This window comes from Myxine glutinosa, chromosome 12, assembly GCF_964187855.1.
Source record: "Myxine glutinosa chromosome 12, kmMyxGlut1.1, whole genome shotgun sequence".
NCBI lineage: Eukaryota > Metazoa > Chordata > Myxini > Myxiniformes > Myxinidae > Myxine > Myxine glutinosa.
In genome coordinates, this window is record NC_136272.1 from 58,075,747 (window position 1) to 58,089,472 (window position 13,726).

At 43.3% G+C, this 13,726-nt stretch overlaps 2 protein-coding genes and 1 long non-coding RNA gene across 4 annotated transcripts in view; 2 read left to right on the forward strand and 1 right to left on the reverse strand.

Annotated features, from left to right (window-relative positions):
• LOC137437427 (uncharacterized) overlaps positions 1 to 4,837 on the forward strand; it is a 50,355-nt gene extending 45,518 nt beyond the window's left edge. Inside the window, exon 3 of the long non-coding RNA XR_010986530.2 lies at positions 3,839 to 4,837. This is a non-coding gene — a long non-coding RNA (uncharacterized LOC137437427). The remainder of the gene's footprint in view (positions 1 to 3,838) is intronic.
• Positions 4,838 to 7,619: 2,782 nt separating this feature from the next.
• Positions 7,620 to 13,242, reverse strand: LOC137437768 (ras association domain-containing protein 1-like). The gene is made up of 3 exons (XM_068132374.1): positions 12,935 to 13,242; positions 12,720 to 12,835; positions 7,620 to 7,766 (listed from the first exon to the last, which is right to left on the reverse strand). Exons 1-3 carry the CDS (start codon positions 13,197 to 13,199, stop codon positions 7,620 to 7,622), a joined length of 528 nt encoding a protein of 175 aa, XP_067988475.1. The 5' UTR covers positions 13,200 to 13,242.
• Positions 12,411 to 13,726, forward strand: part of LOC137437428 (uncharacterized) — a 139,190-nt gene continuing 137,874 nt past the window's right edge. The window contains exon 1 of one of the 2 annotated variants that reach the window (XM_068131743.2): positions 12,411 to 12,869. The gene's annotated coding sequence lies outside the window, so the exon portion shown is untranslated. The remainder of the gene's footprint in view (positions 12,870 to 13,726) is intronic. The other variant, XM_078766841.1, reaches the window with a different exon arrangement.

Sequence of the window (13,726 nt, forward strand, 5' to 3'; positions counted from 1 at the left end):
TGTCCTTCCCCCTCTCTCCCCATCTTGTCTGCCGCTCCCCTTGTTTTTTGTGTTTTGTGTGTCGGTTTGTCTTTTTGGGTGATTAATGTTAGCTCTTTAACGAGCCTCGATCTTGTATCCAAAAAAAATTAAAAAAAATAAAAATTCTATACTGTCGCGTTAAGATTTGCCTTCACTGGAACGAAGGGGCCTAGCCCGATACATGAAAAACAGCCCCAGACCTTTATTCCTCCACCAAACTTTACAGTTGGCACTGTGCATTCAGGCAGGGTGCGTTCTCCTGGCATCCGCTAAACCCAGATTCACCCGTCAGACTGCCAGATGGTGAAGCATGATTCAACACTCCAGAGAACATGTTTCTACTGCTCCAGAGTCCAATGGCGGTGAGCTTTACACCATTCCAGCCGACACTTGGCATTGCGCATGGTGATCTTAGGCTTGTGTACGGCTGCTCGGCCATGGAAACTCATTTCATAAAGCTCCCGACGAACAGTAGTACCGACGTTGCTTCCAGAGGCAGTTTGGAACTCGGTAGTGAGTGTTGCAACCGAGGACAGATGATTTTTACTTCAGCTTCAGCACTCGGCGGTCCTGTGGTGTAAGCTTGTGTGGCGTACCACTTCGCGGCTGAGCTGTTGTTGTTCCCAGACGTTTCCACTTCACTGACGAACCTCTTCACTTGATGAACTGACTTGTTGGAAAGGTGGCATCCTATGACTGTGCCACATTGAAATTCCAAAGTTCTTCAGTATGGCCCATTCTACTGCCAATGTTTGTCTATGGAGATTGCATGGCTGTGTGGTTGATTAATACAGTGCATTCAGAAAGTATTCAGACCCCTTCACTTTTTTCACATTTTGTTATGTTGCAGCCTTGTGCTGAAATCGTTTAAATTCATTTTTTCCCTCATGAATCTACACTCAATACCTGATAATGACAAAGAGAAAACAGGATTTTAGAAAGTTTTGCAAATTTATTAAAAAGAAAAAACTGAAATATCACATTGACATAAGTATTCATACCCTTTGCTGTGACACTTGAAATTTAGCTCAGGTGCCTCCCATTTCTCTTGATCATCTTTGAGATGTTTTTACACCTTGATTGGAGTCCACCTGTGGTAAATTCAATTGATTGGACATGATTTGGAAAGGCACGTACCTGTCTGTATAAGGTCTCACAGCTGACGATGCATATCAGAGCAAAAACCAAGCCATGCAACACTCCACCGATCTGGGCTGTATGGCAGAATGGCCAGACGGAAGCCAAACAGTTAAATCTTGGTTTCGTCAGACCACAGAATCTTGTTTCTCACAGTCTGAGAGTCCTTTATGTGCTTTTTGGCAAACTCCAGTCGGGGTTTCCTATGTGTCTCCTCTCTCTCTCTCTCTCACTCTCTGTCTCTGTCTCTGTCTCTGTCTCGTCTCCTATCATAGAACCCCCTTTCATTGAGTTGGTGACTTATGATGCGAGTTGAAACTGTCGTACCTTGTGTCTGAAGGTCAGCTTGTATCTGTTTGGCAATTGATTGAGGTGCTTTCTCCACTATTCGAACAATCGTTCGTTTTCTTTTTGAACAATCATTCAATTGCAATATTCGATTAAGTTTTCTCTTGTGGCCTCATCCAGGGAGGTTGGCTACAGTGCTGTGCCATGGGCCTTAAACTTCCTGATAACATTGCATACACAGGAACATCAATGTCTCTGGAGATGGACTTGTAGCCTTGAGATTGTCCATGCTTGGCTACAATCTTGTGTCTGACCTCCTCAGACAATTCTCTGGTTTTCTTTCTTTTTTCCATGCTCTTTGCGGTACACACAGTGACACAAAACAGCAGAATGACTCCTTTTCTCTGTTCAAACTGGTTGAATGAGTGATTTTTATATTGCAGGCATCTGCAACTCATCACAGGTGAGTTCAATTCCAAAGTAAAGGAGAATCACCTGCTTGAAATCTAATTATTTCCAACAACTTCTAAAAGGTACCAATAATATTGTCTGGGCCATTTTAGGATTTCTGTGTGGAAAAAGCTAAGATTTAGTGATTTTTCAGCTATTTGTTTTTTTTCCCGCTGCAAATCAAAGAAATACAAATGTGGATACGAAAATATTTTTTAATTTGAACAATTTTCTGGAAGAAATGGTGAATTATTTCAAAAATGTGCAAGGGTGCCAATATTTTTAGCCACGACTGGAGGTGCAAACCACCGACTCTGAGCATACACACCACATGCGCAACAAAAATGAATATAACTTGAGATTGCATGAAGACCAATATTTGTACCAATTTGCCACCAATTAATTTGGCAATTCTTCCTGTACACTTCTTTTTTTTTTTGGAAGGTTACAGTCACGGACTATATAGCCCTCATCGAGGCCAGGGCCTTAAATAAAGGAGAAGAAAAGTGTATGATGAAAAGTGTATGATGTTTGTTTGCGACAAAGAGATTGAAGCTCGGCCAGTAGATATATTTTGAGTGAGACAGAAACTTAGACCAGCAATCCTGACACGGAGAGTGTAAGATGGTTCCGGGCACCACTTGAACTCTCCTAAGTCAGAACGGTAGTACCACCCTGAGCGGTTGCTGTATACAACCTGCTACCTAAATACCTTCTGTCTTCTGAAAACCTTCTGCTCTCCTCTGCCTATGACTTTTTATTTTGTCTGATTGACTCTGGAAACTGAGTTACAATACCATCGCTCCTTTGTTTGTCCTTCCTTTCGTTTTGAGACTCATTATCTTTTTCCCCAAATAAGACGTCCTCAAATATCCACCCCAAATAAGGTAATTTATCTGTCTCCTTAGGCAATGTACACCTATATTATAGCATGGGTTTTTTGGCATGTGTGCATTATGCAGATCTACTGAAAATATAATTGATATTAATCTTCTGTTAAACTGAACACATCGTCAAGGGTTGGAGTTGGGATTTTAAAAGTTTTAATTAATAATAATAATTCCTTGAACCATTCACTTGCCACCTTAGCCTGCTTAGCCCAAAGGTATGCACATTCACCTAAGCTGTATTGTGTAAGTTTGAATCTCGACTCGGTTATAAATTGTCATCCTGGTGTTTTGTATGCAGGTCCTTTGCGGTTCCACATGCCAACATTAGTTTAGATGTTAAATATCCCACGGTGTCCTTCGTTAAGAGTAGAAGAGCTATTGTTGGCACCCTAAACAAATTCCAAATTGTTCTAATTTACCTAATTTACTTGGTACTTACCATTAAAGACTTGGGCCAGAAATGATGTAGGGGGAGGTGGGAGGAGGGTTTGCTTGTTGCTGATAAAGGTTCAAACTGTCACTGAATGTCTCAAGGGTGTAATGCACAGCTGTCGAAACATTGGTGGATAAAACAATATTGAATGGATGCAAGGCATCTGTGTAATATTGAAAGATGAAAGCCTTGTAATTCTGGTAAGGCCCAAAGGTGTTGAAAATGTGGGGTTTTAAAGGTATAAATGTTGGGTGCGGCATCGTACTTCCTGGACCATTGTTTGAGGTTAAATTATATAATGGATTATTTGTACGTACTTTAATAGAAATGTCCTCCTACTTCATCCCTATGTCAAGTATGACAGACAGGTATGTTTGCTGTTGTAACTATGTTTTGATTTGATTTGATGTGAAGGTATTTTTGTGTTCTCACCTTGTTTTTACTGTGACTATTCAGGTTTTCTGGAAATATTTTTCAAGTGAATAATCCTTGTTTAGCTCAAAGAATACATCATATGAAAAAGTCAGAAGTTTAAATTGTTTTTTTTTTAATGAGAAGTTTTACTCTGTTTAAACAGATTGGCTCTTTCCACGTAATGAAGGTGCGTTTGTTTGTGCAGGGCGTTGTTCAATTGGAACATCCAAGACTTCATGTCGACTTCCCTGTCGTCCTTTGGGAGACTTGCAAGTTGAATCCCCATGTTGTTGTTTGAAAGGATTTAGCATTGGTACCTGGTGGTTACCTGTGCTTAGTGACATCTAAAGCCCCTTTATATCCAGTATGAATACATTGTATCAATGTGGAAGCAGATAAAATTGTTTGCACTCATGGAATGAGTGTTTGTGAGTTTGTCATTGTATATTTTATCATTATAAAAAGTGTAATTTGGCTTTGCACTCACTGCTTGTATATATGTGGGTGTGGGGACAGGTGTACATTGTCTACTTAGCAGTTTAAAATCACTTTTGAACTCTCAAAACATGTGCTTGTTAAACCTCATCACGTGTTTATTAACAGATGAATACCATGTTTTGAATCAAACACAAAACTAGTCTGCCATTCACGATGATACCACAAGGCCTTGTGCAGAACTATGATTGTGATTTTACTTTGATAACATCAATTCACTGCTGCTCTTCAGTCCATTGTGCATGGATTGTGGCATCCAGAGTACATCCAGAGAGATCATTCCTCTTTTGATGCGCATGGTACCTTTTAATGACTACCTGTCATAGGCCCCACCCTTGTTTTTCTTTGTGGAATGAATTTCCGACATAAATACGAGATTATGGCTTTGCCTGTGATGTAAAATTCCACACGTTGCCCTGATTTGGCACATGATAGCAAATTACAACGACTAATATACATTTGCACCATTTTGTCTTGTACAAGTGTGAACCATTGAAAATATCCATTTATCAGTAAAATCTGAACTTCAAATGATGTAACGAATGAAATGTAATCAAAAATGAAATGAGCTTGATTGGCTAAACTTTTCAAATCTATTTTGACGTCGATCTGATGGCTGCACGTATGATTCCATGAAAGTACTCGTATAATATATCTGAGATGGCGTTGTGGAACATTTCACAACACAAATACAACGTTGTTCAAGGTTCGTCGTGTTGTTTCCAAAATCCTTGGCCTGTACGTGACGTGTGTGTATATAATGGCTTTGGCTTCATTCATTCATTTTCCAACAGAACAAAAAGTGCGAAACTTCAAACATTTCCTCGTTTCAACGGCATTTTCAATCGAAACTTTCCCCCACAGTGGTTATTAGCAAAAAAAGATCCCAGTCGTTTCAATAACTGGCCAAATTCCAAGTGAATGAATGAATGATCGTTTTAAGGCCATTTTCCCCGCGAGAGCGGGGGTTAGCCTTGTGGATCCCATACCCTCATGGTTCCCTTTTTGAGGCAATGTTTTTTTGTTTTATTTTTTCCAAATCCAAAGAGCAATAAAATTGGCTCAGTAAGCCAATCGTCTTTTGTTTGCCTCAGTGCTACATCAAACAAAGGTGTGCAGCACCGTATCGTTGGCAAACGGAGATGTGCAGCAACGTGACAAACGAGGATTTGCAGCAGCATACTGCTATCAAAGATGTGCAGCAGTGTTACACGATCAAACAAAGTGCAGCACCGTGACGTCATCAAACAAAAGTGCAGCAGCGTGACGTGATCCAATGAGGAAGTGCAGCAACGTGCCGTGATGACTCAAATATGTGCATCAGCATGATGCGATCAAACAAAGATATGCATCAGCATGATGCGATCAAACAAAGATGTGCAGCAACGTCATGTGATGAAACAAAGATATGCATCAGCATGATGTGATCAAATAAAGATATGAATCAGCATGATGCCATCAAACAAACCTGTGCAGCAACGTGACGTGATCAAACAAAGATGTGCATCAGCATGATGTGATCAAACAAAGATGTGCATCAGCATGATGCGATCAAACAAACATATGCATCAGCATGATGTGATCAAATCAAAATATGAATCAGCATGATGCCATCAAACAAAGATGTGCAGCAACGTCACGTGATGAAACAAACATATGCATCAGCATGATGTGATCAAACAAAGATATGCATCAGCATGATGCGATCAAACAAAGATGTGCAGCAACGTCACGTGATGAAACAAAGCTATGCATCAGCATGATGTGATCAAATAAAGATATGAATCAGCATGATGCCATCAAACAAACCTGTGCAGCAACGTGACGTGATCAAACAAAGATGTGCATCAGCATGATGTGATCAAACAAAGATGTGCATCAGCATGATGCGATCAAACAAACATATGCATGAGCATGATGTGATCAAACAAAGCTGTGCATCAGCATGGTGTGATCAAACAAAGATGTGCATCAGCATGATGTGATCAAACAAAGATGTGCAGCAACGTCACGTGATGAAACAAAGATATGCATCAGCATGATGTGATCAAATAAAGATATGAATCAGCATGATGCGATCAAACAAAGATATGAATCAGCATGATGCCATCAAACAAAGATGTGCAGCAACGTCAAGTGATGAAACAAAGATATGCATCAGCATGATGTGATCAAATAAAGATATGAATCAGCATGATGCCATCAAACAAAGCTGTGCAGCAACGTGACATGATCAAACAAAGATGTGCATCACCATGATGTGATCAAACAAAGATGTGCATCAGCATGATGTGATCAAACAAACATATGCATCAGCATGATGCGATCAAACAAAGCTGTGCATCAGCATGGTGTGATCAAACAAAGATGTGCATCAGCATGATGTGATCAAACAAAGATGTGCATCAGCATGATGCGATTAAACAAAGATATGCATTAGCATGATGTGATCAAACAAAGCTGTGCATCAGCATGGTGTGATCAAACAAAGATGTGCATCAGCATGATGTGATCAAACAAAAATGTGCAGCAACATGATGTAATCAAACAAAGATGTGCATCAGCATGTTGTGATCAAACAAATGTGTGCATCAGCATGATGTGATCAAACAAAGATGTGCAGCATCATGGTGTGATCAAACAAAGATGTGCAGCAACGTGACGTGATCAAACAAAGACTTGCAGCAGCATGATGTGATCATACAAAGATGTGCACCAGCATGGTGTGATCAAACAAAGATGTGCATCAGCATGGTGTGTTCAAACAAAGATGTGCAGCAACATTGTGAGACCAAACAAAGATGTGCAGCGGCGTGACGTGATCAAAGATGTGCATCAGCATGGTGTGATCAAACAAAGATGTGCATCAACATGATGCGATCAAACAAAGATATGCATCAGCATGATGTGATCAAACAAAGCTGTGCATCAGCATGGTGTGATCAAACAAAGATGTGCATCAGCATGATGCGATCAAACAAAAATGTGCAGCAACATGACATAATCAAACAAAGATGTGCATCAGCATGATGTGATCAAACAAAGATATGCATCAGCATGATGTGATCAAACAAAGATATGCATCAGCATGGTGTGATCATACAAAGATGTGTAGCAGCATTGTGTGATCAAACAAATATGTGCAGCATCATGGTGTGATCAAACAAAGATGTGCAGCAACGTGCCGTGATCAAACAAAAACTTGCAGCAGCATGGTGTGATCATACAAAGATGTGCATCAGCATGGTGTGTTCAAACTAAGATGTGCAGCAGCATTGTGTGATCAAACAAAGATGTGCAGTGGCGGGACATGATCAAACAAAGATGTGCATCAGCATGGTGTGATCAAAAACAAAGATATGCATCAGCATGATGTGATCAAACAAAGATATGCATCAGCATGATGTGATCAAACAAAGATGTGCAGCATCATGGTGTGATCAAACAAAGATGCGCAGCTGCGTGACACTTGCATCGCAGGATTGAAGTTATCAAGCAAGCAGAATCTTGTGCAGGGCGAGCTTCAGTTGTTTCCTATAGTCCTCGTAGCGCTCCTTCAACTTCTCAAGTTGCTCCTGTTCTTCTCGTGCCAGGATGCGAAGGAAGTTGCTCAGCTCAGGTAGTGAGAATGCTTCCCACTGCCAAAGCACAATTTGATGTGAGAAATCTGATAAAACAGCGTTAACTGTAAAGAGATTGCGTTGAGAATTTGATTTTTATCGTCATATTGACGAGGTCGCCGGGGCATTAGGTTTTTGTGTTGTCCGTCCGTCCGTCCGTCCGCGATAGGTTTTCGTTACCGGGATGACTTCACAATGGCTGAATGGATCTATGTCAAACTTGGTACAAGTAGGTATGATGATGCAAAGATGAACTGATTAGATATGGGGTCAAGAGGTCAAATGCCAGAGGTCCCGCTGGCTAATCATGACCTCCGCTACCAAAGGTGGATGGAGGTTATGTTTTCACCCCTGTCTGTCTGTCCGTTTGTGAACAAAATATCTCAAATCGTTGTGGACGGATTTCGACGAAACTTGGTGGTAGGTTGTGTGTTTGACAAGGAAGAATCGATTCGATTTTGGTGAAGATCTGAATATGGATTCGGATATGAGAATTATTAAATTTCTAGGTGATTTTTCACCATTGAGAGATCGGGCCAAAAACGATATATAGCAGGATATCTCAAAAGGTTGTGGATTGATTTGGACGAAACTTGGTGGATAGGTTGTGTGTTTGACAAGGAAGAATCGATTCGATTTTGGTGAAGATCTGAATATGGATTCGGAGATCAGAATTATTTAATTTCTCGGTGATTTTTCACCATTGAGAGATCGGGCCAAAAACGATACTTAGCAGGATATCTCAAAAGGTTGTGGATTGATTTGGACGAAACTTGGTGGATAGGTTGTGTGTGTGACAAGGACGATTCGATTAGATTTTCATGAAGATCTGAATAAGGATTCGGATACGATAATTATTTAATTTTAAAGTGATTCTTCACCATTGAGAGATCTGGTGAAAAGCGATATATAACATATTTTTAAAACGTTTTTTTGGGGGGGGTTTTTATATACAAGATCGAGGCTCGTGAAAGAGCTAACATTAATCACACAAAAAGTCAAACCGACACACAAAACACAAAAAATAAGGGGAGCGACAGACAAGATGGGGAGAGAGGAGAGGGGGAAGGACACAAACACAACATTTGAGAGCAGGGACAATGGGAGAAATGTAGGAGGGGGAGGGCTTTGGGGGAGGTGGGAGAGGTATAAAACATATGAACACTGCAAGGACTTCCAGGAAAGAAGTTGGAATTTAAAAAAAGAAAAAAAAGTGTATCTGGGGTGAATTAGCGGGGGTAGAAAAGATCAAGGTTTTGGATGGGGGAAGATAAGAGATGGTGGTGAACAGCTGTTTTAAAGACCTGGAGGGAGGAGTGGGATTGAAGAGAGTGAGGGAGTTTGTTCCAGAGGCGGGAGAAAAGGGGAATGAAAGAGTGAAGGTGAGCAGAGAGCCTAGATTTTGGCAGTTTAACCATAAGAGGGTTGCAGGCAGATCTTGTGCGACCTGAAGGAATATTGGGGGGACAGAGCCCAGAGAGAGCTGGGGGAGCAAGGCCGGAGAGGAGTCGGTAGAAGACAGAAAGACCAACAACCTGCCTGCGGTGAGTGAGTGAAAGGCCCTCGGAGTTAACTTCATCGCAGGAGATTCCAATGATTCTGAAAGCTTTGGTTTCATCATCGTGAAGCCGAGCTAGCTGTGAGGCAGGAGCACCAGCCCAGAGGGGGGAACAGTATTCCATTGAGCTGCGGATGAAAGCCTTATATGTGGTGAGGAGCTCAGGTGTGCCATGGAAGGACTTCGCACGATGGAGGATGCCCAGTCGGCGACTGGCTTTGGAGGCCAGCTTGGAAATGTGGTTTTCCTAAGAAAGATCATGGCAGGATAGTGAGACCCAAAAGCTTGAGCGACAGAACTTATTGGAGAGGATTGTTGAGAAAGTAGATGGGTGGGTTTTCCAGTCGGTCCTTTCAGAGAGATATAGTAAGAGTGTGAGATTTGTCAGGATTGAAAGACATGTTCCACTTGTTTGACCAGTCTGTGATTTTTTCCAGGTCTGCAGAGAGTGAGGAGGCTGCAGACTGCCGATCTGAGGGATGAAGAATGGAGCGACAGAGAGTAAAGTCATCAGCAAAGAGATAGAGAGGATTTTCAAGAGTCAGAGAGATCAATGATAAAAATAAATAAAAAAACACCTTTAGAGGCCATTTTCCCCGCAAGCGGGGGTTGGCCTTTTTCGGGGACCGTGGTTGTTGTTGTTTTTTTGGTCCCCTTTTTGAAGCAATGTTTTATGGCCGGATGCCCTTCCTGCCGCCAACCCTTTTTGTCGCCTTTTTACGACAAACAGGGAATTACCAGTGAACTGGTACTCAATTTGCCGACCTCGGAAGGATGACAGGCTGAGTCAACCCCCCTGGCGTTAATTCAGCGATCAACCGGGATTCGAACCCAGGATCCTAGGATCCTAAGCTGGCACCCTAGCCGCGAGCCCAACACCATCAATTGATCATTGATGAAGACCAGAAATAGCACAGGGCCCAGAACACTACCTTGGGGAATTCCAGCCAGAACAGGTAGGGGCGATGAGAGAAATCCATTTAGGGCCACACGTTGCCTTCGACCAGAGAGGAAGTCCGCAAGCCATGAGTGGAGATTTCCTTGGATACCATAGGAGGAGAGTTTGGTGAGCAGAGCTGGGTGCCAGACCGTATCAAAGGCACGTGATATGTCAAGTGAGACAGCTCTGATTTCCTGTTTGGCATTGAGGACCCTCCATCCATTGTTGAGACAGCAGAAGCAACATGTCCAGAGTAGAATGACCTGGTCTGAATCCAAATTGATGATCAGAGATCAAGCCATTGGAGAAGAGGAAGGGTTTGATATCCGAAGCAATGATGGATTCCATGACTTTGCTGATAATTGGAAGCAGGCTGATTGGTCTGTAGTTGCAAGGATCTGTTTTTGCACCTTTTTGTGTAAAGCGGTAATGTTTGCTGATTTCCAAGATGCTGGCAGATGACCTTGAGCAAAAGAGAGGATGAAAAGAACAGAGAGAGGGTGAGATAGAGCGGCAGAGCAGGATCTTAGGACCCGTGGGCTGATGCCGTCTGGTCCAGTTGCAGAATCAGAGTCCAGGTTTGACAGAAACTTCTCCACCTTGTCAGGAGAGAAGGACATAGAGTCCAGGAGCAGTTGGGTTCGACTGAGAAAGGTGGGAACAGAGAGAGATGGGTTTGGGACACAAGATTTTGAGGCAAACACAGATTTGAGGCATTCGGCTTTGTCTCGTGCGGTGTCAACTGTGTAGCCATTTGAGGTAAGGGAGGGGATGGAGGGGGAACAAACACCAGAAATGGATTTGAGCGGACGCCACCAGGATTTGGAGGAAGGAGACAGGTTTGAGAGTTCAATCTTGAGTGGAGAGATAGTGCTTCCTGGCACTTCTGAGGGTAGGTGCCATGGCTGGTGAGAGATGAACCCACACCCAGCCAGCTGGCATGATGACAGTTAAAGTCACCACATGAGGAAGAGAGAGTTTGGATGAGTTGATAGAAGTTGGTCCATGTTGTCCGACAGCGAAATGTAAATGGAGTCATCACTGTTTGGAGGACGGAACAGAACACATATGAACAAAAGGTGGGAGCGGAGAGGAAGCCGTTGCCAGAGGTACTCCTGGGTGTGGGGTGGAGAGAGGGCAGTGCAAGGAGAGTGAGGAAGAGAGTTTTTGATAAAGATAGCCACCCCACCTCCAGGACGAGGCTCAGGTCTATCACACCGGAGGAGGGAGTAACCAGGAAGAGATATTAAGGAATCAGAGACATCTTGAAGGAGGAAAGTTTCTGTTCAGCAGATCAAGTCTGGATTGTCAGAAGCAACCTGAATGGAGAGATCAATCAGGTTTGAGTGAAGGCCCCGGATGTTTGAGGTCCATACCGTTAATGAGGAGAGAGGGGGAGCATCGGGTGCAGGACAGGGGAGGGGAGGGGTAGGGTCAAATGAAGGATGAGAGGGGGAGGTAGGAAGAGCAGTTGATAGTGTGGCAGAGATTACAGAAGAGTTACAAGAAAGGGAAGGATGAGGAGGACGAAAGGTTTGATGGTTATGAGATGAGGCACAGTGAGGGCTTGTTTGAGGGGGGGCAGAGGAAGGTCGAAGGTTGGGGGAGGTGGAGGTATGAGATTGAAGGGAGACGAAGTGGGGAGGAGGCAGCTTTGAGAAGGAGGTGGGAGGAGGGAGAATTTGGGAGGGATGGTTGGGGGGTAGATTTGAAGTGGAGGGGTTTGGGGGGAGTTTTGAATGGGAGGGGCAAGGGGGGAGTTTAGGAGGGGAGGGGCAAGTGGGGAGATTTGGAGGGGAGGGGCAAGGGGGGAGATTTGGAGGGGAGGGGCAAGGGGGGAGATTTGGAGGGGAGGGGCAAGGGGGGATTTGGAGGGGAGGGGCAAGGGGGGATTTGGAGGGGAGGGGAAAGGGGGGAGATTAGGAGGGGAGGGGCAAGGAGGGAGTTTAGGAGGGGAGGGGCAAGGGGGGAGATTTGGAGGGCAGGGGCAAGGGGGGAGATTTGGAGGGGAGGGGCAAGGAGGACGTTTAGAAAGTGGATGATTAATGAAAGATTAACATTTATTTTGGACGAGTTATGAATAAACTTGGTGGACGAGTTGGTTTGGTGACAAGAACAAGCTGATTCGATTTTGGTTCATGTCCGAATCCAGATCCGGTCTACCTGGGGGATACAAAACGTAAACTGTTCGCCAGGTGGAGGTATGCTGTTGTTACTGAACTTGTGAACCAATGATGTGATTTTGGCCAAATTTGGTAAAAGTATATATTATGTTTCAAAGATGAACTGATTAAATTGCAGTGCGAAAGGTCAGAGGTCATGTCAGGTAAAAATGTAGTAGTTAAACAGGTGAAGGGATTTAAAGCAAACTTGGTACAAATATGATGTATAATGATGTAATAATGTGTGTGCAGTGATATCGGTGGACGTTGAAGAGTGCTGTTGTCATTTTATTTTTGTATGCTGCACTTACTAGGACATCGCCATATTCGTTTTCCTGCACAACGAAGCTCAGAGAGGAAGAGTCGACACCTGCACGGAAGCAGAAGCTCAGCGGCTCGTCTGTGTCAGCCAATCGATAAAGAGAGGCTGCAACAAGAAGCATCCCGCATCGCATTCATAGGTGAACGTTCAAGATTGTCCGGCTCGGTGTAAACGAGGTGAGAGTTGCTGGGAGTGCTTCCCCACCTTGTGCTGGAGATTTAGATCGAGCGTAAAGTGCATAATGGCTCCAGCGACGTTTCTGTGTGCTAAACCTAGCAAGTAACGCACGCACCACGTCACGTGCGCTCGTGCGGTTGGTCACGTGAAGCTGTTTGACCGTGCCAGGAGGTGGCGGCCGGCAGGTGTGGGTACAAGGTACGCGCCTCGATAACGCACACGCGCCCTTTGCGGGTATCGACGATGTGGCTCTAATCAGGTTGAGCTCCACTCTGATGAAACCTGTATCCATACTTCTGTGGCTCTGAAACAAAAACGAGTAGACGCAATTTGAAAAACACCTGTGTCACCTATTCAGGTAAAAAAAATCCATTCCAGCACTTCGTTAATCGATGGGATGTGCATTTATGGATCTGGTTAAAGTGCTTATTGTTTATTTGTGCTTATTGCTTATTAGTGCATATTGCTTATTAGTGCTTATTGCTTATTAGTGCTTATTGCTTATTCGTGCTTATAGCTTATTAGTGTGTATTGCTTATTAGTGCTTATTGCTTATTAGTGCTTATTGCTTATTAGTGCCTATTGCTTATTGATTGTCTTTCTTCAAAAAGATCAATATCCTGCTGACCTTATTTTAATAACAAGATTCTTCGGCCTCTCACGACACAAACACCATTTACCTTATTAATGCACAACAGGTGGAGTTCCTTGTACATCGTTATTGATGCACAAGCGATTTCAGGAGCGATTCCAGGATAGCCTTAGTACACTAGGCCTCATCTGTAAGACGTCACCTTTGCTATCCTAGTCCGTTAAAAC

Coding starts and splice junctions, on each gene's coding strand:
- LOC137437768 (XM_068132374.1), bottom strand. CDS start 13,199: ATGGATACAGGTTTCATCAGAGTGGAGCTCAACCTGATTAGAGCCACA. Junction 12,836..12,934: donor ATCTAAATCTCCAGCACAAG/GTGGGGAAGCAC, acceptor TTCTTGTTGCAG/CCTCTCTTTATCGATTGGCT. Junction 7,767..12,719: donor ACGAATATGGCGATGTCCTA/GTAAGTGCAGCA, acceptor GTGCTTTGGCAG/TGGGAAGCATTCTCACTACC.